The following is a 22,239-nucleotide window of genomic DNA, read 5'->3' on the forward strand; positions in this document are numbered from 1 at the left end:
TTTAAAAACCTGCTTTCTTTACCTGGACTCCTTTGAAAATGTCAATGGCAACAGCAGAAGGACTATTAAACTAGACTTGTTTATTTTTTTCCCCTCCAAGCATACACCACTTCATTAAGCCAAGATTTCTATTATCAATCTTGACAATAATCTCCTTATTTACCACTTGAAATGTCTGAGACTGTTTCATAAATCACTAACTGATTATCTAGATAAATAATTTCATGTTAATCTGTTTATCATAGAGATCTATGTAAAAGCTTTTTAATGTAGTTATAAGTACAAGTTATTGCTCAGATTGAATTCACTGTTTGAACTTCTGGTTTGTTCAGGAGAATATTTTGGCAATTACCATGAAATTATACTTTAAAAAATCAGCAAGTTTTCCTTTATGGACCACTGTAGTGGATTAGAACCTGCTTATAGAAATCCTACATCTCAACAGTTCTCTGAAATTTCTTTAGAGTTAGTAACGTCTTTTAAATTAATCGCTTGTTTAAAATTAATGAGTATAACCCTTATATACAGCTCTAGGGCAAGTGATTACAAATTGATAAAAATATAAACTGGTTTATTAAAATGGCTACAATATGATACTATTTTAGACTTAGTAACGTCTTTTAAATTAATCACTTGTTTAAAATTAATGAGTATAACCCTTGTATACAGCTCTAGGGCAAGTTGATAATATAAACAGGTTTACTAAAATGGCTACAATATGATACTATTTTAGAATATAGAAAATCAAGGACAAGCATTTCTGTGAGATGTTACTGGATTTATTTTTGCTTACATTTTAAAATTATTTTTGGCAGGTATCATAAAAAATAAGCTATTTATTTTGAGACTTCTTTCTATGACCTGAAGAGTTCTGGAGCTCATTCTTTGTAACTGAACAAGTATTAGAAAGAAAATGCTTACCATGGTTTTTAGGCATGTGTTTAAATTGCAAGAAAAACACTGGAATATACAATATAAAATGTAGAATATAGAAAATCAAAGACAAGCATTTCTGTGAGATGTTACTGGATTTATTTTTGCTTACATTTTAAAATTATTTTTGGCAGGTATCATTAAAAATAAGTTATTTATTTTGAGACTTCTTTCTATGACCTGAAGAGTTCTGGAGCTCATTCTTTGTAACTGAACAAGTATTAGAAAGAAAATGCTTACCATGGTTTTTAGGCATGTGTTTAAATTGCAAGAAAAACACTGGAATATACAATATAAAATGTTTTAGAATTGCATATCAAAATTAGAAACCCACTTTCTGCCCTTAATCTCCCACTAAGCTGCACCTGGCAGATGCTGGAAGAGGTGTCGGTGGATGTAGAAGTTAGGCTTTACCCCTCCATGCAAAGTGATACCTACTTTTTGTTGAACAAGGTATTGCTTGTCCTTTAGACAGTGGGTAAACTGCAGCTTTGATACTGAATTCTTAGGTCAGGTCTAATGTAATAAGTTATTTTTATCTCTTACTTGTTTGTGATTTGCTGAGGAGCTGCCTTTGCCAATGTTATTGTTACGAAATCACTCGTCACGTTATTTTTAGGTAGTGAAGAAAAGAAAACAGTGGCCTTGTAGAGAGGGGGGGAAAGTCTGTTGGGTAATATTTCAATCAGTTAAAAATGCACTTCTCCCCCTCTCTACCTGTCTCCATAACAATACAATATACAAAGTAAAATGTTTTAAAAGTGCATATCAAAATTAGAAACCCACTTTATGCCCTTAATCTCCCACTAAGCTGCACCTGGCAGATGCTGGAAGAGGTGTCGGTGGATGTAGAAGTTAGGCTTTACCCCTCCATGCAAAGTGATACCTACTTTTTGTTGAACAAGGTATTGCTTGTCCTTTAGACAGTGGGTAAACTGCAGCTTTGATACTGAATTCTTAGGTCAGGTCTAATGTAATAAGTTATTTTTATCTCTTACTTGTTTGTGATTTGCTGAGGAGCTGCCTTTGCCAATGTTATTGTTACGAAATCACTCGTCACGTTATTTTTAGGTAGTGAAGAAAAGAAAACAGTGGCCTTGTAGAGAGGGGGGGAAAGTCTGTTGGGTAATATTTCAATCAGTTAAAAATGCACTTCTCCCCCTCAAGTTTCTATTTAAAAAAAAACCAAAGCAAACACCACAGAAGGCCAACAAGAGAGACTTGCTCTATTCATGAGACAGATAATTGAACTGTGTTACTGTTATAACCTATAACTGCTTAAAAAGCGTGTTTCCTTTTGAAACATTTTAGGATCCAGCACAGTCTTCAGGTTTTCATCCTTCGGCATCTGTTGTTGCAGTAGGGACGCTGACCGGAAGGTAAGATGCACGGAGCTACAGCTTGGGCACCAACAGACACTACATCATTTTTCCAGAAACCCTCGTGGGGGGCCAGTACCCCGTGTCTGCTGAGTGTCACCCGGACACAGCCCTTAGAGCTGGTCTCAGCCCTGGGAGAGCAGCAATCTAAGAGCAGCAGGAGGAGATGGATTTGGAGAGGGGAGGAAGTCTAGGTCAGCAGTGAGACCACGCGTGGGGAGGTCCTGTCACCACACCAGTGACCTAAATGTTAAAGCTGTGTCCACTGTGGCAAGGGAGAGGCTAAGGGAGGAGTTTGAGATAATGGGTTAACTTTGCGGTTGGATGCAGAGGTCTTCTCTGAGGCTTCTAGGGCAGTATGGAGGGAATCACACATACAAAAGTTGCTCATTGGAAAATTTAGTAAGTGGTTTATTTTCTCTACTGCAGTGACAACCAGAGGCTTTAATAAAAATTTGGCCAATGTTCCACGGTGCTAGACACAGTGTAAAAATGCATATTAAGAGACTTGTTCTGCCTGAAGAGTGTAAGGCACAAACAAAGCAGACAAAACCGGGGTGAAAAGAAATGTCTCCATTTTACAGGGCAGATTGAGCCCTGGGTCGCATGGTGGGTCAGGGGCAGACCCTGGGTTTAACCTGTTTTAAGAGGAAGGAGTGCTTTTGCTGTAACTTCATCTCTCCTTTGATGTCACTTGAGGGCAGACTTTGCTGTTAGTATTGAAAACAGTTCCACTTAACTGGGAACATACAGAGTGCTTGTATGTTATGACCCATGATTATTTCGGATTGTATATCATTCCTAAATAAAGGATTTATTCTGGTTACTAAATTTACTTTATTTACTAAATGAAGTAAATCAAAAGGAGAAGCTTTGAGAGGAATCTTTACTTTGTCTTTAATAATTTGATGCAAGTATTGAAATGCAAATTTTATCTTTTCTACACATTTCCACAAACTATTTTTTTATATTAAAATTAATTTAAAAAAATCAAATGTAATAAAAATTAATTAACTAACTTAAAATAAAATAATAAATAAAGCTAATCCTTCTATCAAAAGAGAAAGGTCCTGATTCTTGCTTGTGTTTTCCTTTGCTCTATGATTTAATGTAGGTATCAATTTAAACACCAGCATAACATAGAAGGAGGGTTGTTAAAGGAGAAGGGTCATTATATGTAGTGCCTATTGTATTCTAATGCGTGACATAATGAAACAGAGTAAAACCTGAAGGTTGTTATCAGGGTCAATGTCTGATCATTTTTTCTGGTTAAAAAACATGGGAAAGAAACTATCCTTGTGTTGAAGTAAAAATAAACCAAACCAAGTAGCAGTTGCTGTTTTTCTTTTCTTGGTGTAAAACTTATGCTATTTTGACAGAAGAAAAGTTGGTCAAGATTACAGTGGATTTAAATTCCTTATGGAATGATTTATTGGCCTCTTTCTGTATTTACAACAGGTGGTTTGTGTTTGACACGGAAACAAAAGACTTGGTCACTGTACACACAGATGGAAACGAACAGCTGTCTGTAATGCGTTACTCACCAGGTTTGAGAGTGTTTATTTACTGCTTAAAAAAAAAAGCATTGAATTTTTTTTTTATTAAATTTGGGGTTGGTTTGTTTTAAAATAATGAAGTTCAAAATAAATATGCCACGAAACGTTGCCAACACTGAAGGGGTGGTGTCTTAAACTCTAGTTTTCTTTTACCTCCCTCCCTCCCCCACATGTTCAATGCTGTTTCACTGGGGAGGAAAAAACCAAGGGTGACGTAACCGTGCAGGTTGTTGCAACCAGGTTAGCCCAAAATGGACTGTAGCTGCTTTCCAAAAGTGTCATGTGTTTTTAACAGTAATATTTGCTCTATAAACTTGCTGTTTTGTAATCTTGAAACATGAATCAATATGCAACTGAAAAAGAAAAAAAAAAAAAAAAGTTTCAGTTTTTCACTTTATAGGACCAGGGTCTTTAAGAACAGGTCCTCTTGTCTGTGACACACAAACTTTTCAAAATTAGCCTAAGTTCTTTCTTACAGGAATAATTACTGTTCACTTTTGTGTTTACAGATGGAAACTTCTTGGCAATAGGTTCCCATGACAACTGTATTTATATATATGGCGTAAGTGAAAATGGAAGAAAGTACACTAGAATTGGGAAATGTTCGGTAAGTAACCTTTTTTTTTCTCCAGTTTCAATATTAAAAGCTTTAAGTATGTTTTGTAGCACTGTGTTAGTACTGTCCCATTGAGAGATACCGTTAGTGCAGTTAATACAATATTTTTCTCCTTGTAGGGTCATTCCAGCTTCATTACTCATCTGGATTGGTCTGTTAATTCACAGTATCTTGTGTCTAATTCAGGAGACTATGAAATCTTATACTGTGAGTAAGAATTGTATTTAGTCCTTTTATGCAAAGTTCAGGCAGTCTAATACAGATTTAAAATTTAAATGAGACCATATAACTGCCAAGATAGACCATATGTTTTAATTCATCTGGTGCAATCAAAAACCTATACAATTTGAGAAATTAAAATGTTGTTGTGTGGTTGGTTTTTTTCTTTTATAGGGGTCCCCTCAGCCTGTAAACAAGTTGTGAGTGTTGAAACAACCAGAGATATAGAATGGGCCACTTACACCTGTACTTTAGGATTCCATGTTTTTGGTAAGTGTCTCTCCTCTTACAAGCTTTTACCATTCTTGTTATTAACAAACACTGAGATTGCCAACTTCTTCTTATGAAACATGACTATTCATATTTCGGGGAAAAATACAGAACTTCTGTTATGCCATTTTTATTACAATCTGTCCTCTTATTTCAATCCAGAAAGACTCTGATTTAATAGTCTTCTAGCTTCAAGTATAAATATTAAATTACAACATAAATGGGAGACAAGGAAGAAATCACACACTGCCCTTTCTGTCACACTAGAGCTGCTTCTCATCATTTCTAACGTAAAGCACCAGTTCTGTGGAATTATTGTTTAATTAGGCAGCTACTGGGCCAAATCCCCTTACTGTGCAAACACAAAATGGGTAGCAGTCACTAAGTACTTAAAATGTATTTTGATACAATGTATGGCAATTAAATTAGATGAAAGGAATGAGACAAGAAAGAATGAAAACGTAGCAAAATCAGGGTGGTTTGTTTCCATGGGACTTCTCTTCTGCCAGTTCTGAAGAAGCTGCTTTCCCCAGTGTCCTCTGGAGCTTTGTACTCATTCCATAACACGTGCAGAACTGGACAGATCTTTACAAAAGCTGAGTGTGAGAAGCTTCAAATTCTTGAGTCTTCAGGGTAAAATAGGAAGCCATGGTAGAAGTTCAGATAAGAGTCTGTTTTAGTATAAGCAGTAAGCGACGAAGATTTTCACCCATGTTTCAAGCAGAATAGATGCAGTGATGTGTTTGAAGGCAGCCAGAAAGCACATGTTTTTAGAGCCTAACGATGGGATGGCAGTAGCAATATGCTGGGAAGACATATTCAAATTTTGTACAATTTAACTGACAAGCCGTGCTTGGGTATCACTATAACATGCAGAGTTAGTAAAAGGAGGAAATCCTAGAAGACTGGCTGCATGTTGAGATAGTGTGTTTATCGTGTGAGGGATGAAGGCCCTCATAGAACTATTGACATATTCCTGGGATTTGAGTTACAACCTTACAGAGCTACAAAGTCTTTGCAGTTATCAGGTTCAGGTATTCTGAGATGAGAAATACTTTAGGTGAGTATTCCTTACTTTATAATTTGGATTTCTGGAAAATATAGTGCTATTAGAATATGGGGCTTCTTTTGGTGCACAGAGAGAGGCGTGTCACACCTGAGAGGTTTTTTCTTCCCCCCCTTGCAACAGATCAGCTTTTGGAGCCAGACTGTGGAACAAAATCATCTACTGGGACAATGGGGAACTTGTAGAAAATGCCTATACATTTTTATACTTGCAGTCCTCCATGCTGAAGTGGTTTATTGTAAGCTAAAGCAACAAGGGTGAGGAATAAATAAAAGTAGCTGCTACTTTTAGTAATGTTGTCGAGATTGGGAGGATGTTCATCAAATGAATGGAATTTTAAAGTAAAAGATTATAACTTACTCAGAAAGCATAGTCAATGCATGGAGAGGATTCATAGCTATACAGTTAGATTCAGACTGGGAAGTTACAAAGATAATGCATAATAATTATAGATTTAAAAAAGAATATTAATGGTGCCAGGGTTATACTGTTGCCCATCCTTCCAAAAAGATCAAACCATTAGAATTTTTTAAATAGTTAACAGAATCAGTCAAACCACAAGAATTGCTGAGGATGTGAGATTTTAACTATTCCAGTGTCTTTTGGGAAAGGAATTGCAGTACAGTGGTTAACCAGCAAGTTCTCAAAACTCTTGATACAGGAAATAGATAAGGACCTGGAGGGGAGTTTCTTCCAGATTTGATTCTGGGAAGTTGGAAAGAACTTACTGAGAATGTGAATGACAGTGGAATTAGGGAAGTATGATCCTTAGTAAAGGAAGGAAAAAGAGCAATGAAATGAAAATAATGGACTTCAGGGAGGCAAACTGCAAAAATCCAAAACCCTGTTAGGGAAGATCTGAAGTTAGAGGAAAGGTGAGATGTGGTATTTCCTTAGATGGTATAGAGGGCGAAAACTCTGCCAGCCCAGAGGAAAGATAGGAGTGGGAGCAAGACACAAATTTGCTTAAACTGTTGTTGACCAGTCCTACAAGGAAGAGAAATGCAGAAAGTAGCTGTTGGAGGACCAAGGAGACACCCAAACTGCCTAAACATAAATGTGTACTTGTGACAAGTACAGAAAGGGTCAACAACAATATTGGTCTGCTCTGCAGAGAGGAGAGATGACACTTCTAAGTGAAGTGTTAAAAAAACTGACACTTTTTCTTTTTTAATATAGCTTTATCAGAAAACTTAATGCAATCTGATGGCTAGTAATGGAAGGGTAAGATCTCTGCTTTCAGCAGAGAATGAGTAGATTGGAAAGTAGTTAGAAGTCAGATATTTTCAAAGTATCTGAGTGTGATGAACCTTTTTGTATCTGTAAAAACCACTGGTTAGCATAATCTCGAGTCCATTAGTAATTATTTTCAGGACCTCACAGAGAACAGGCAAAGTACTGGAAAAATGGAGAAGAATGAATGCAGTATCTGCAGAATCATGTATTTGCCTTCAGAGCCCACATGGAGAGGATAAAGTGCAAAGTTAGTGGCTAAAATAATAAATTGAAGAAGATCATAAATTATAAATTGGAAACCACTCTGGTAATGTTGGAAGTCACTCGACTATTCAGTACTTTGGGGCCTCAGAGCAGCCAGTATGAACAGAATTCAAACGCTTGCTGCGATTACTCCACAGGATGTAGAAGAAAAAATCACATCATCAAGGACGTGAGGCTTCTAGTATATTGATTTTTCAGTAGCTGCTGGCTGACTGAAACTAGGGATAGTTTTTTCTTACTCTGGCAGAACCACCTAAAAATCACAAATCATCTGCATAGCCCTCGCAGATCCCCCAGGCAGGGGGGAAAATGAACATTGATCTGTTGAACACCTGTCTTCAAGCATGGGAACACAGCCCTCGCAAATCAACATAACCAAGGCAGGGGGGAAAATGAACATTGATTTGTTGAACACCTGTCTTCAAGCATGGGAACAGATTAGTCACCCTGGAAATGGTTACAGGTAACTGAAAATCAACAGCATATAAAGAAGTGTGTTCAAGGGAGGATGTTTAAGTGATGCAAACACACGTAAATGGGAAGGACTAAAGACTTTGAAAAACTGACTGGTCTGTATGTTCTTGCAAGAGCCATGTGCTGCTGGATGCGTAACCAAGGCATCAGTTCCCTATCAAATGCCCCATTTTGGAAAAATTAGTACTTGAGGTGTGGGGCAGGAACAGAAGAAATCTCAGGTGCTGGGAAAGGAAAGCAGAGCTCAGGCTGGTTGGGTTCTGCAGCGCCTGACAGCTTTGCAAGGAAAGCAGAGCTCAGGCTGGTTGGGTTCAAAACTGAGTAGAAGACTGTACGCTGGATATTATGCGTGAATATATTTATTAATAGCATGGGTGATAAAAGAGCTGCAGGATTAGCAATTTGTCATGAGAAACAGAGGAATGGGATGAAAAAAAGGAGGCAATTCAATAGAGACAAACAGGAGATTACAGGCTTGGAGAGCAGAACCCAGTTGTCCAAACAGAGACCAGAGGAGAGCAGGCAAGAGAGCAGATCTGCACAGAAAGATCAGATAACTCTTGCATACAAACGGAACGTGAGTCACCAGCATTATGCTGTTGTAGGAAAGGCAGATGCACTAGTGGGATGTCTAATGAAAAGGATGCCATCCAAAATGTGAAGTAATCGTTCATTTGTCAGTATCTGCTTCAGTCCCAGCTGGAATAGCTGCTTCTGGTTTTTGCACGTTGGTCTCACAGATAACGTGCTGACTAGTAAGAATAATTATATGTCTAAATATTGTTCTGGGAGAAGAGATGTAATGAATGAATTTTAGAGAAGAGGAGGAAGAAAAAAACATGGCATCAATCTTCAAATGAGAGAAAGGAAATGGTCTCTTTCCATGTCTGCAGAGGATGGGAAAAAGAAAAGGACTAATTTTTCAGTAAAGGGGATTCAGTTTGCATATTCTGAAAAACTGTTAGTGAGGCACTGAAATAAATCTTGAAAGAGCACAGAGTTTCAAAGAAAAACCCTGGTATCATCCTTTCCCTATTTCAAAATGGCAATCTTGTTTCTTAAACCATTTTCTGTAGGGGTGATTTCCAGCTTGTCATAGTGACCTCTTGAGAAGACTCCCGCTCCTGTTCGGTTAGCATTTGATGATCACACAGCCTCCTTTTTATCGAAGCAGTTATTTAAAACACCTTTTCTGTGCCTCTTCATTCTACATGTTCAGAGATGGGTTTTTGCCAAATCCTAATGGCAGAACACACATTATAACTGGTTACGTCAGTGGTCTCTGAAAGTTGGGTATCACTTCTGTCGAGTGGGGATTAGATAAAATCTGAAATTCCTAAAAAAATCTGAAATTCTGAATACTTGCCAATTTATTACAGGCAAGTATTCAGAGGCTTTAAAGATGCGGTGCAGCAATTAGGCCCTTGCATTGATGAGCCTACAGTGTAATTTTAGAACACCACTTTGTGCAAGAGCAGCAAGGGGTAGAGTATGTGAGGAAGGAGAAGAATTACTTACAGTAAAACCAAAGCATTTCAAAAATTGTGGTAGGTTCATTTTCTTTTTGAGGAATCTATTTACTAAATAACATTTCAAACTATGTAATTTCTTGTTTCATAAGTTTTAGACTTTACTAATACGAAGAAAGTTTGTTGAATCATACATAGGTAGATTTTTAGACTACAGTAGTATGAAGAAATTGCATTAGCTCATGCAAAAGCAGAAGGGAAGATAAAAGCAATAATTGTTATTTTTCTTCATAACCCTAAGAATATTCTTTTAGGCTTAGACACATGACCATAATTCGTCAGAATTCTTTTCTTCAAAGCAAAAAGCACTTTGATGACTAGAGGAAAGAAAGTGTTTGTTTATGTCTTTGATTTCCTATTAGGATCTGGTCTTTTGCTGATACTGATGTACAAATACTGACTCAGCTGCAATTATTTTTATAGGTTTTCCTTTTTTTTTTTTAAAAAACAAGTAATCCTTTATTAATATTTTAACAAACACTTAAGTTGTCACACTTATTTCAATTATAAAAACCTTTAATTAGTCCCTCTGTGTTTCAGGTGTATGGCCTGAAGGTTCAGATGGAACAGATATCAATGCTGTCTGTCGATCACATGGGAGAAAACTGCTATCAACAGGGGATGATTTTGGCAAAGTACATCTCTTCTCGTATCCATGCTCACAGTTTAGGGTAAGTATTGCCAAAAAATGTACTCTTGTACTTGCACAAATGCATTAAATGTTGTTTTCCTATGTACAAAAAATCCCCCAACCAACAGCCAAAACAAAACAAAAAAAGGAAGAATGAGGAAGAATGGGAATATGTATGTGCCTAAGGGATTAATTTAAGGTTGATTGAGACTACAATTAAATTTCAAATTTAATTTTATACTAAAATACTTGAAGAGAATTATGTGATGCCTTGGTTTCATCGTTGTATAAATGTTTTTTTTATAAGGTTATGTTTTTTCACAGTTTCTATTCTCACTAATATGGTGTTTTCTAGGCTCCAAGCCATGTCTACGGTGGACATAGTAGTCATGTAACTAATGTAGATTTTCTCTGTGAAGACACCCATCTCATCTCCACAGGAGGAAAAGATACAAGTATTATGCAGTGGCGAGTCATTTAGAGGAAACATCAGTGTGAACGTACGCAATTGAGTCGACCATGCATAGAGCTTACGAGTAAACTGCATGTTTAAAACTTAACAGTATGTTTGCAGTTTAGCCTGGTCACTGTGATTTTTTTTTTTTTTTTTTTTTGTTTAAAAAAATTCTTACAAACCTCAGGAAAATGAAGCCCTGTGCTGGTTACCTTACTCAGTCTAGTGTTGGTTTTTTTTTTTTTTCATTGTGTCACACCTTAAAAATAATCGTTTTCCGTTGTACAATATACAATGCAGTACAAGTTTAATATAAGAAATGTGGCTTGACTGTTTGCAATACAGTGGTATCAGCAGAATGTGACTATCTTAAATGTTTTCTAGAAACACTGCTAAAATGGTCACAAAAATGCCTTTCAAAGACTGTATATATGTGCTTAATTGTTTCACTATCTACACTTTGTACTGTATATCTACCTGTTTAGAAAAATCTATGACAACGTCAAGGTACCGAATTGTTTCTGATGGAGGATGATGAATAGATACAAAAAATATAACCCAAGATGGAAGATGCAAAAATTAGTGGTTTGGACCTGAAAATGTGAATGCTGGTAAATTTGCATTCTCTTGGGAACGGCACACCTTGAGTACCACCCGTGAGGAGTGGTGTTCCCTTTTAGTGAATCAGCAGGTTATGCCCCAGTTTGACCCGAATATCTCAGCAGAGTTTACAGATGTCTGTGTGGTTCAGGTGTTCCATATGAGTTTAAATCTTTTTACTTGTATATGAACAATTTCTTTTTGAAAACAAAACAAAAAAGCTTGGCCACATCCCCAATATTGGTTGATATATTTAACTAATATGTATATTAATCAGCATGATGCTATATTGTACATGTATAAGATTTTAGCAGTTCATAACAAATGGTAAGGCAATCTAGCTTTACTTTTTTATGCTTATGGATATTGTATATTTGTATTTTAAGACCAAGTACACCAAGTCTAAAGATATCTTTTTAAGTGTACCATAAACCTGCAGAGGGTAAAGGAAGTCTTGGAAGCCTACATGAGATATTACTGTGTAACTTCTGGCCCCTGTGTTTTGTGCATGGATGGATATTTATAGTATGAAACAAGATTGTGTTTTGCAATGAAGTAACAGTGGAGGTGGTATAAAATGGTTAAGAAGGCCTTATCAATGTTGATTGTGACACAGATTAAAAATGTATTGTTTACTTTGAGGAATGTATCAAGAATTTTAAAAGAGAGGAGTTCTAAGCAGACTCGAAAAAGGTAATATTAAAATTTTGCTCGTAATGGACGGTAAACGTTAATTCTCTGAACTCTAAAGCACTGGTTGTTTAGAGTGATTTAAATGAAATGGAATCAATAAATTTTGAAACTTTTTTATTACATCTCCAACCTCCTACACTGAAAGTGCAGGACACCAATAAACATGTATTAAAGTGAATCTTCGATGCATTCTTCCTGTTTGGTAAAATATCGTTGTTTCAACACGAAATACTTATAGATGGGCTTTAACTTAACAACACACACTTGTGATTTCTTGATTTAGAGCTGCATTTGAAAATATTTGGGAATAAGATCTAGCTTTTGGGGTACGTAATTTCGTGTGTGAGCATCACCTGGGGAATGTGATCCCGAATGCAGACCTGGGGAGACATGGCAGGGAAGAAGGACACGCCGCAGGTTTTCACCTGCAAACTGCCCTGGTTCTGCCTCCTGGCACACACCAATTATTTCTGAGCGCTCATTCCTCTGCACGGGGCTGTGCTTGTGGCAAGAGCACCTCACAGCCTCTCTGTGTTAGGAACTTGTCCTCAGGAAAGCCAGGGTTTCAGGGTCACTTTAACCTACTGGCACTGGAGGAAGAGGTTTTCCCCCCCAGCTGTTTATTCCCATCCCGTGCAGCAGCACAAGGGCTGTGTGCCCATAGGGAGCACCCAGCTGGGAGATGGACCCAGCTTAAAATCAATTCAGGGGAAAAGGAACAAAAATCCAACTACAAACCAGAAAACCCTTTTCCTTGGTTTCCTCATCTGATTTAGCTGGGCGGTTCTATGAATGCTTGTACAGAGGAGGGAGCACTGTGGAGAATAAAATAAATGGGCAGAGGAGCACTGGAACAACTTACTTTGATGGTGATGTCCATCTCCCTCCGCTTGAAGTGTGTGAAACTGAGGCATAACATCCCTGCCCTTGCTAGGGTTAATCCTAAGAGGTTGTGACAGGTTCTTGTCTTGTCTGGGTACTTGGTAGATTATGCCATGAAATCTTCTGTTTATTAAATATTATTTTTTTATTGCATTTGCAGATGGGGTGCTTTCAGGTTTCTGCTTTCACAACTGTGGGTGATTTGTCATTACTTGCAAGAGAGAAAACAGGAGCTGCAAATTGGGTTGGCTCATTCCCTTTTCATCCTTCTCCCACGGTGCTGCTCTTGGGATGTTATAATGTATTTGTGATCCCTTTCTTCATTTTGAACTATTATCCCTTACAAGAAACAGAGGAGGAATCCTGCAAGTTCATCCCTAGGGTTACTGATCAAAGGGGATTTTCAACAATCCCATCCCATCTGTGCCTCTGCTGCTCCTCTGTTTCTAGCTTTTTTGCTGTTAAATGTGTCTTTGTTCCTCTATGAAAACCTGATAAACGTATTAGCTGAATTGGCAAGTGCTGGGTAACATCTTGAGCCAAATATCCGTTTGAGTGATTCTTCTTTCTTTATCCAGGAAATTCTACACAATTTTGCCATTGTTATATATAATCTTCAGCTCTCCTCACTTCCACCCTTGTTCCTCGGTTCTTGCATTTATTTGTGTTCTCAGGAGTGTCCCTTTTTTTTTGGTTTTTATTTAAAAAAAAAAAAAAAAAAGTAAGAAAAAGAGAGAGAAAGTTATTCCTGAACTTTGTGTATTTCATTCCCCAGCACACAGGACTTTTCCACCTGATTCCTTCACCTGGTGCTCTGACTGCAGCCATTGTCATCTCCTGCTCTCCCATCTACCATCAGGCTGGTTCTCAGGTCCGTGGCTGGAGCTTGGGCTCCAGGGCTTGGGCTTCTGCTCCTTCCCTCCCCTGATGGTGCCTGCAGCAGCCAGAGCATTCCTCAAAGAAGAGACTCATCTCTTCGTGGTTCTCGTGTAGAGCTGTTGAGCCATCCCCTTTCAACTTTCTTCTGTTTCAATTCCTGTTTCTTGAGTTTTTTCCCTTCGTATTGCTCTTCTGTGTCTTCAGCACCATCCTGGCGTTTCCTGATTGTCCTCCCTTTGTCCGTAGGCAGCCCTGTAATGTATATCACATACTTACATTTTACAATAGGGATTTTTTTTTTTCTCTGCTGATATCTGCCATTTAGCAGTGGGATTTGGGGATCCTACGCTCACTACACCCATACAACCGTTGTATTTGTCCAAAACGATGATGGGCATGTACATTCAGGTAACACCTCTGCGTCAGGATATTCAAAGTGATTAGCTACTTAAGCTAATAATGTATATTCTCTAAGTCTTACATTATTCAGAAAACAATGCACAGGCTTTCAAAAGATTTCTTCCTCCCTCTCTTATATGCTTACAAAACAAACGTAGACTCAACCTGGTTTTTAGGATTATCGCCCATTTTCAAGTAGAGGCTTTTCATGATTTTATTTACTTCTCCTGCCTGTTTTCATATATTTCTTTAACTCCTAAAGGACACATATTTGTATTATATCAAAACTAAAGCCTTTTTCAACTTAGTAAGTCAAATAGCACATACAGAATTATCTGAAAGATCATTATTATGTAGACACTTTTGGTAGTGCTTGGTTTTAACAGGTTGTTGAAACCTGACAGGTATGAACAATTTCCAGAAATCTCTAAAAAATTCAGCTACTGTATTTAAAACAAAAACCAAAACCTACACACAAAAAAACCCAAACAACAGAACAAAAAAAACCCAAAGCAAAACACAAAAACCGCACCAAAGTTAAAAAAAAAAAAAACAATGAAGAGAGGAGATGAGACAAATGTAAGAGAAAGTAAAGAGTTTTTTCAATGGTAGTGAATTAAAAAAGCCCCACCATTTCAAATTATTAAAAAAATGCTCTCACAAAGCAAATCAATTTTGTGAAAATGGAATTTTTACTCTTCTAATTCATACAAAGTTAATTAATACAAGGTCATATTTCCTATGTGAAATTGTTTGGATGAAATTTATTCTTCAAAAGAACTAATATTAGAGGATATTACTTCCCTTCAAAATTATTCCTGTGACGAGAGTTTGGAAGGGCAAACAGACCCTTTTTCTGCAAGGGTTGGCATTTTTCCTTCCTGCAGGTTCTGCTCAGAGAAGCAGGCGGTCTTCTTGTTGTGTTTTCTCCTCCGTCCCTGGAACTCGGGCTGTTGCTCGATTGCACCCTCACAAATCCTACAGATGGCAGGGAAAATGTCACTTTAATTACTAGTGAAAAGAACAGACTTAGGAGAAGCCTAGACAGAAATCTTTTCCTTCCATCCCTGGCTGGGATTCACAGCGACGCTGGAGGGGTCCGGTCCTTGCCGTGCTTCTCTGGCTTCTTCAGGCTGCCCTTCAGAAGGGATGGTCCTCGCCAGAGCATCTCCCAGCCCAGAAGACCCAAAAGAGGGGAGATGAGGAACCAGCTCCCGAAGGGAAGGACAGAATCACACCCAGATCTGTCTGCTTCTGGACGGAGGCCGCCGGATGAGTGAGTACATTAACGGTTCACGCTCTTGCTGGGAGAGATTGATGTTTCTCCTTAGTCACGCGGTTCCACGGCCATTTCATTTTTCTTAATGGAACGACTTTGCCCCCTGAATTCATTAAATAATTGTAGAAGACTGAGCGATCATTTACACGGAGGTATTGCTGACGGTTCAGCCGAGGTTGCCATCCAGCACTAGTTTGGTGGACCTTATTTGTGTCCCCTGCTTGGGGGACGTTTGTCAATCAGGTTGTTTCACAGCTCTGCAGGTTCCCCTGGGTCTCCTGCCAAACGGGGAAGTGTAAGAAGGTGCCTCCTTTTGAGGAGCCGCTGCGCTGTTACTGTCACCGGACTCTGGGGGACCCTTCTTTGGACCTTGCATTTTGTCTGTTTTTATGACAACTTGAGGTCCTGAGCTCCATGCAATGTGGTTCCTCCTCACTACCTCCTCAGCCCCAACTTAGCACAGGTTTGGTTTTACTGCCTTTTGGCTGTCTGCCATCTACGTTAAATTAATTTAGACATTTCCATTCATTCAGACTGGACATATCTGTACCTTAAAGGCTGCCTCTGGGTCTAGTCTGGGGTTTTAACCATGAGACTGGTGACCTGTTTTCTGGGTCTCCATGCAGGTGAATGGGTTTTTAAACAGGGGCTTCTGAGAGATGAACATTTTTTAAATCTGAGCTGTGGAATTACCTGGAATAAACATGTAGCCAGAGGGAAGCAAATTCAGCTGATCCTGGCTCTCAGCACTATGTGAGCTACACTTGCTCCAGATTCCAGGTTGCAGGCTAAAGAAATCTGCTTCAGGCTGTTCAGTCATTATGGTTAGGAAGCAAAACTTAAAAAAAGGCTGGATGAGTTTTGCAGCCACGTTAAATTATTGCAGTTTGTCGTTGCCTTGCATTGCCCTCGCACCGCCCAGACGTGCTGAAGGGGGAACCGTCTGCTTGAGGCAGCCTGAAGAGAACGCCTCTCCCTGCAAAATCAGTTGCCTTGGCTGTTCGTTCTGCATTCGGTTTCTCATTAAGACAAATGTCGACGTTTTAGGGCTCCTTCCTTCCTGCCCAGCTTCGCCTTTTCAGCAGCTTTCATTGACATCATCATTCCGAATTTATGACATCAGTGTGTAACCACAGGGGAGGCCGTTGTGCCAGAGGTTCGAGTGTTCTTGGCCCCCTTACAGCACCTAAAAAAGAGCAGGAGCTGAGCTGTGAGAGCCTCTGTCTGGGGCTGGAGCAGTTGGAGAGCGAGCTGACAGGAGGCTCAGTCTGAGTGAAAAGCCCCCTGGCATTTCCCGTGTGCAGGGCTGCTGTTCAGCAGAAGATCTGACCACACATGGTGTAGCAGCCTGGAGAGCCCCCCCTGGCTCTGCCTCCAGGAGCACGGCATCACCTCGGGGCTGAGATCTTCCCCACTAATTTTTGAGTGAGAATGCTGCCGCTTCTGTTACCCGGCTGTGACGAGCCCGGCCTCTTTCTAAAAAGCTCAAGCCCAAACAGTATTGACCTCGCAACAGTTGGGACCAAGGGGATTTTTATGAGAAAACAAACAAAATGAAGTGGCTCCTTGCCTGGCTCAGTACAGCCTTCCCTGCAAGAGGCAGCAGAGGTGCAGACTGTCCTCCCAGGGCACTGTGTTATCCCTGAGGTGGGATACATCGTACCGTACCAAAATACCAGCCTTGGAAAGCCATAAGCTGAGGATGTATTTCATCAAAGAAGCCAAAGTTATTTTTTAAAAGGAAAAGTGTGTTTCTATTTCCCATTCCTGCCCGTCTGCCCTCGCCCTGGCATGAAAACACATCTCTGGGGATGCTGCTGGGGAGGTTGGACCACTGTTACCCCCGGGTACCCCGGGAGGAAGCCTGGTCTTTGGAAACACCCTGGTTTGGCTCTCGTGCATCGTACATCTGGGCACTTGAGGTTTACTGCTGTCTTTTCCTTAAGCTGCGTGTAAAATCTGGGAAGGAAAAATCACTGATGGCCGTGGACAGATAAGACCCTAAGAGGTCCCCAGGGCCTGCCTGCGAAGCGGAGCTCCTCCCCGCCTGGAGAGCTGCAGCTTCCTGCTCTGGCTTTCCTGGCCATTGCAAACCTGCTCTCCTGGGGCCTAACGGGAAAAACAGAAGTGCTGGTGGGGTCCTCCCTGCCCAAGAGAAGGCACGGACTATCCCCCAGCACTGTCCTGAGAGCACAACTGGACCCTTCCTTTCCTTGGCTCCCGTCTGCACTGGGGGAAATACAATAAAACAGAACTTAACTATATAAATGGTGTATTTTTTCCTACTTATTCTCTGCCTTTACCTATACCACTCTCCCTTTGGTCTTCTTTCCCTTCTTCATTCTTTCCTCATTTTTGCTCTTTTCATCTAATTTCCTTTTCCAGTTAAAAAAAATCCCAAACCTCTGTATTTCTCTCATTTTTCTCTAGTTTGTCTTCCCCTGTCCCCTTCAGCTCCTGCCAGAGCCTTCTGCCACTTGATGCTTTGTTCCAGCCTCTTCTGGTTCTTTCCTCCTCCTCTCACCCTGAGACTGGATGAAGCCTTGCTAAAGAAATTTGGGGTTTTGAGACTCTCCGGTTGCAGAGGCTTTCTTTTGGGCTGCCGTAACAAATCAAAGATGGGACCTAAACTTTTGTCAAAGGGTGCTGAAGATCACTGGGAATGTTTAAGTGGCCAAGCCACACGAGCATCGTGATGGGTGAAAACCAAACATCCAGGACTGAACCCCTCTGAATTTTGGGAATTTTGGGGATCTCACTTTATGCCTGAATTTGGTAATCAATCACGTTGTCCCTGCCCCAGCGAGGGGTCCATGAAATTGTACAACTGGAATCCAACTCCAGCTCTGGCAAAGTTAGGAGTCACGTTGCTGTCTGAGGAACAATTTTTTAGAAATAAGTGCATATGTGTATTACTGGACATTGTATAATAAATCGGTATAATGAATTCCTCTCAAGGGTGAATTTCACAAGGCTTCCTCCCTGCTTAGGAAGAGCCTTTCAAAGAAGGGGTGTAAAACAAGCTATTGTGGACATTTGTTTTCTTTGAAAAGAGCATATTTTTGTGGACAAGCCTTCAGGAAAGCCTGTAAGTTTCAAGAGAAAGCTCTGAGCTGGACAAATTCAGTGGGAAAAAAAGTCCCCATGGGACTCTTGCTGCACGGGCGTTTAGCTCTGGACGTGGCATTGACTCACTGAGAAAAACAACTGGATGACCTTGAGCTCCTGATAGGAGGATATTTACAGAGGATGTTGCCCCAGGCTATGTGACAGTTCAAGAAAGGCATCCTCTTCCTCCTTCTCCTCCTAACATGAAGTCTCTGCATCCAGACAGTTGTTGCAGCAGGACCTGGAGGTAGCAGATCCATCAGGGCTTGCTGTGCAGGAGGTCTCAGCCAGGGAGGACGTGACCCTTGGGACAGCAAATTTCTTGTGCAGCTCTTTGTTGGGCTGTGCAGGAGGAGTCACAATTAGGAAGAGCTACAAGGGGGAATGGAAAGGCCAACGAGGGCCACCAGGATGGAGACGCACCGTGGTGGGCCAGGATTTCCCCCTGGGCAAAGAGCAGGTGAATCAAGGAGACTATAGTCTGAGATGATTATAAATGTGTTCATATACAAATATGTGTTCATACAAATGAACAGCTTTAAGTCTCTTAAAAGAGGTATAGTTCTGATAGCAATATAGTGTAAGATTTGTCCCAGCAAAGCAATTATTACATGGTTCAGTCACATCATTCAATCAACACAGTGATCTGGTGGGCACTTGAACCCATATATGTTGATGAAGAACCCTCGTGGTTTCTAATATAACAAACATTTTTGACACTGCTCTCCTCTTTTTGTGCCATTAGTGGCCAGCAAGATTGGCATCTGTAACAGCACATATTTTTTTTTCTCCTTTTCTCTCTGGCTTCTTTACATAAGAATAAATAAACCGGCCAATATCATTGACCCATAACATCACATACTCCGCATTTCTGCATCGACTCTCGAGCCACCTCGCGGGCAATTAAGCCTCCCAACCCTTCGCAAGGGTAGACGTTGCACAAGTTTATAGCCAGTGAGGTGTTGCAACTTGCCCAAGGACGGCGCCTCTTCTCCGGAGGCAGGGCAGGGACAGAGCCACGAGTGCTGGAAACCACCCCTGTGACCTGCCCTGTTCTTCTCAGCCCCTTCTGGGCCGCTGCCGGGGGCGGGATGTGTCAGCGCTGGGGCACGCGGTGGTTGGAGCTTCAGCTCTTTGGAAAGGCTCACAAGTCTCCTCACAACACCAGGTGCCCCTCTGTGCCGTGCAGAGCACACACACATGGAGAAAAGTCTTCTTCACAGAAGGTGTTTTTGCTTACTCTAGCTTTACACCTTAACCACGCCGTGATTTACACACATTTCTTTACCTATTTGATTTGTGCCTGTTATAAGCCCAGCTTAAGGATGTTACATTAAAAAAAAATAAAAATAAATCAATGAACTCCCATATGGATTTGGTCTTCTAATCGTGTTTTAAATTCTAGCACAATTGCCGTGAAACTTTCTAGTTTAATAAGCATCCTCCTTGCCTTATGCTGTCTCCCATATGTTGCCTGAGCTGGTCAGTGACCCACACTCTAAAGGATTAGTCAGATGATAGTAATAAGAAAATAGGTTTTATTTTTGCTCGTTATTTCTTCATGAGCTTGCTACCTCCAGCAACCCCATCGCAAATTGCGTGGATGGGTTTCTACAAGCCACTGTCGCTATCAAGAAGCAAGCATGGCCTAGAATAAAAGGCACACACGTTTCTTCCACCACAGGTTTTGTTGCTATCATATTACTGTCGTTGTTACCATTGTAGCATGTTTTTGTTTAGTGTTGAGCTGCAGTGGGCAACAACAAAGCTTGACAAGCCAGTGGTGAAAAAGGTCTCTAGGGCATCAAATCTATGGGCTTGATTTTTTGCAACATTTATTCTAGTGGCATAGGCTACTATTACAGTAAAATTAGCATTGCGTTGGCCTCAATATATGGAAACCTTAACTTTTCAGAGAAATGGAAATGAAAATGTAAGCATCCATGTTAAAAATGGCCCCCACTGCTTCGCTCCATACCTCCTGCACAGGCTGTGCCATGCTTAATAGCCTCCAGCATGGTCCCACAGTCTGCGCGCTCTGCCCCACAGACAGGTCCCCCTGAGACCTGGCACAGCTTTCCAGCTGTAGGCGCTGCCCCACAGCCCACCTTCCCCCTGGAATCCCTGCACCTTCCCCAAACTCCTCTGCACGCAGGAAGAGGGGCTGCAGCTCCCTTGCCCATCATGGCATGTGGAGATGGAGGTAGGTCTCCAGGAGCGTTTGGAGCAGTGTTAAATGAGACATGGACACACGGAGGGAGGGAGACACGATGTGCACAGAGATCCAGCTGCCTGGAAATCCACTGCTTCTTGTGGGATTTCCTGGTTGTTGGGTTGGGGGGGTGTTTTGTGTCCAAAGTGGATAATGCAGAACTGGGAGAGATCTGTGGGAGATGGACACAGTTGGAAGAGCCTTTACTCTTGACAAGAGCCAGTGAAGTTGTGGTGACCTCCGTATGAAAGACCTTAGAAACAACTGCAGTATTTCGTCCTATATTGTGCCAGGTCCTTGATACCACCTTCAATATCATCTTTTATTAGTGGGTGATGCATGGGAAGAGGCAAAGAGATGTGGGGATGGGCAGGGGAAGCTCCAGGCTCTGGACCTGCAAAAGAAGCTATTCCCACTGGTGGTGATCATCATCAGGTGGTTTGGGCTGGCAGGAGGTGACTGGAAGGAGAAAAGTGGAGGACTCCCAGGAGATTACCTGGGAGAAAGACCAACCTCTCTACAATGTCCTTTCAAGTAGTTGTAGAGAGTGATGAGGTCACCCCTCAGTCTCCTCTTCCTCAAACTGAAAAGAATCACATGGGGTTGGAAAGGACCTCTGGAGATCATCTAGTCCAACCCCCCTGCCAAAGCAGGTCCACCCAGAGCAGGTTGCACAGGAATTTGTCCACGCTGGGTTTGAATGTCTTGAAGGAGACTCCACCACCTCCCTGGGCAGCCTGTTCCAGCGCTCTGCCACCCTCAAAGCAAAGATGTTCCTCCTCATGTTTAGGTGGAACTTCTAATGTTCTGTCCTACAACTTCTTATATAAACAGTCCCAGCTCCTTCAAACGATTTGTTCTCCAGGCCCTTCACCAGCTTCGTTGCCCTCCTCTGCACCCGCTCCAGCACCTCCATATCTCTGTGGTATTGACTGAGGTGCCCAAAACTGGACACAACACTCCAGGTGTGGCCTCACTGGTGCTGAGTACGGGAGGACAACCACCTCCCTGTGTCTGCTGGCCACCCTATGCCTAACACAAGCCAGGATGCTTCCTTGGCCACCTGGGCACACTGGAGGAGCAGAAAACACCACTTTCCTGCTGGATTGACTGGAAATGGAATTTCTTCCTTTCCCTTCTCCAGCCGGGAAGGGTTCGGGGGGTGGGGGGGGGGGGTGGTTCCCCGCTCCCTCTCCCCGGCGGCACCGGGGGGACCGAGGAACCGGGGGGACCGAGGAGCGGGAGGATCGCGGAGCCGCCCGTCCGTGGGTTCCGCGCAGGATGCGCGGCCGCGCCCCTACCCCGCCTCACCTGCGGGGGCTCCCCCCCTCCATCCCCCTCCCACCATCATCACCATCACCCCCGCGGAGGCTGCGCGGGGCGGGGCGGCCCCACCGCGCGTGGGAGCGGAGCGGGGCGGCGGCAGCGCTTTGTCCTGCCCACACACACACACAGAGACACAGACACACGCAGCGCAGCCGGGCGGGAGCCGGCAACATGGCCGGGCCGGCGGAGGGGCTGCCCGCCGCCGCGCTGCCCGGATAGCACCGCGGGGACCGG

General features: G+C 41.7%; 1 protein-coding gene across 5 annotated transcripts in view; it reads left to right on the forward strand.

The window, feature by feature from the left end:
• EML1 (echinoderm microtubule associated protein like 1) overlaps positions 1–12,098 on the forward strand; it is a 129,957-nt gene extending 117,859 nt beyond the window's left edge. For all 5 annotated transcript variants that reach the window (XM_014957574.1, XM_014957570.1, XM_014957571.1 and 2 more), the window contains 7 exons: positions 2,245–2,312; positions 3,771–3,859; positions 4,378–4,475; positions 4,604–4,691; positions 4,878–4,973; positions 10,083–10,213; positions 10,529–12,098. In XM_014957574.1, the coding sequence (XP_014813060.1) occupies positions 2,245–2,312; positions 3,771–3,859; positions 4,378–4,475; positions 4,604–4,691; positions 4,878–4,973; positions 10,083–10,213; positions 10,529–10,654 (696 nt within the window). In that variant the 3' untranslated portion in view covers positions 10,655–12,098. The remainder of the gene's footprint in view (positions 1–2,244; positions 2,313–3,770; positions 3,860–4,377; positions 4,476–4,603; positions 4,692–4,877; positions 4,974–10,082; positions 10,214–10,528) is intronic.
• Positions 12,099–22,239: the final 10,141 nt, after the last annotated feature.

This window comes from Calidris pugnax, unplaced genomic scaffold (genome assembly GCF_001431845.1).
Source record: "Calidris pugnax isolate Ruff unplaced genomic scaffold, ASM143184v1 scaffold211, whole genome shotgun sequence".
Classification (NCBI taxonomy): Eukaryota; Metazoa; Chordata; class Aves; order Charadriiformes; family Scolopacidae; genus Calidris; species Calidris pugnax.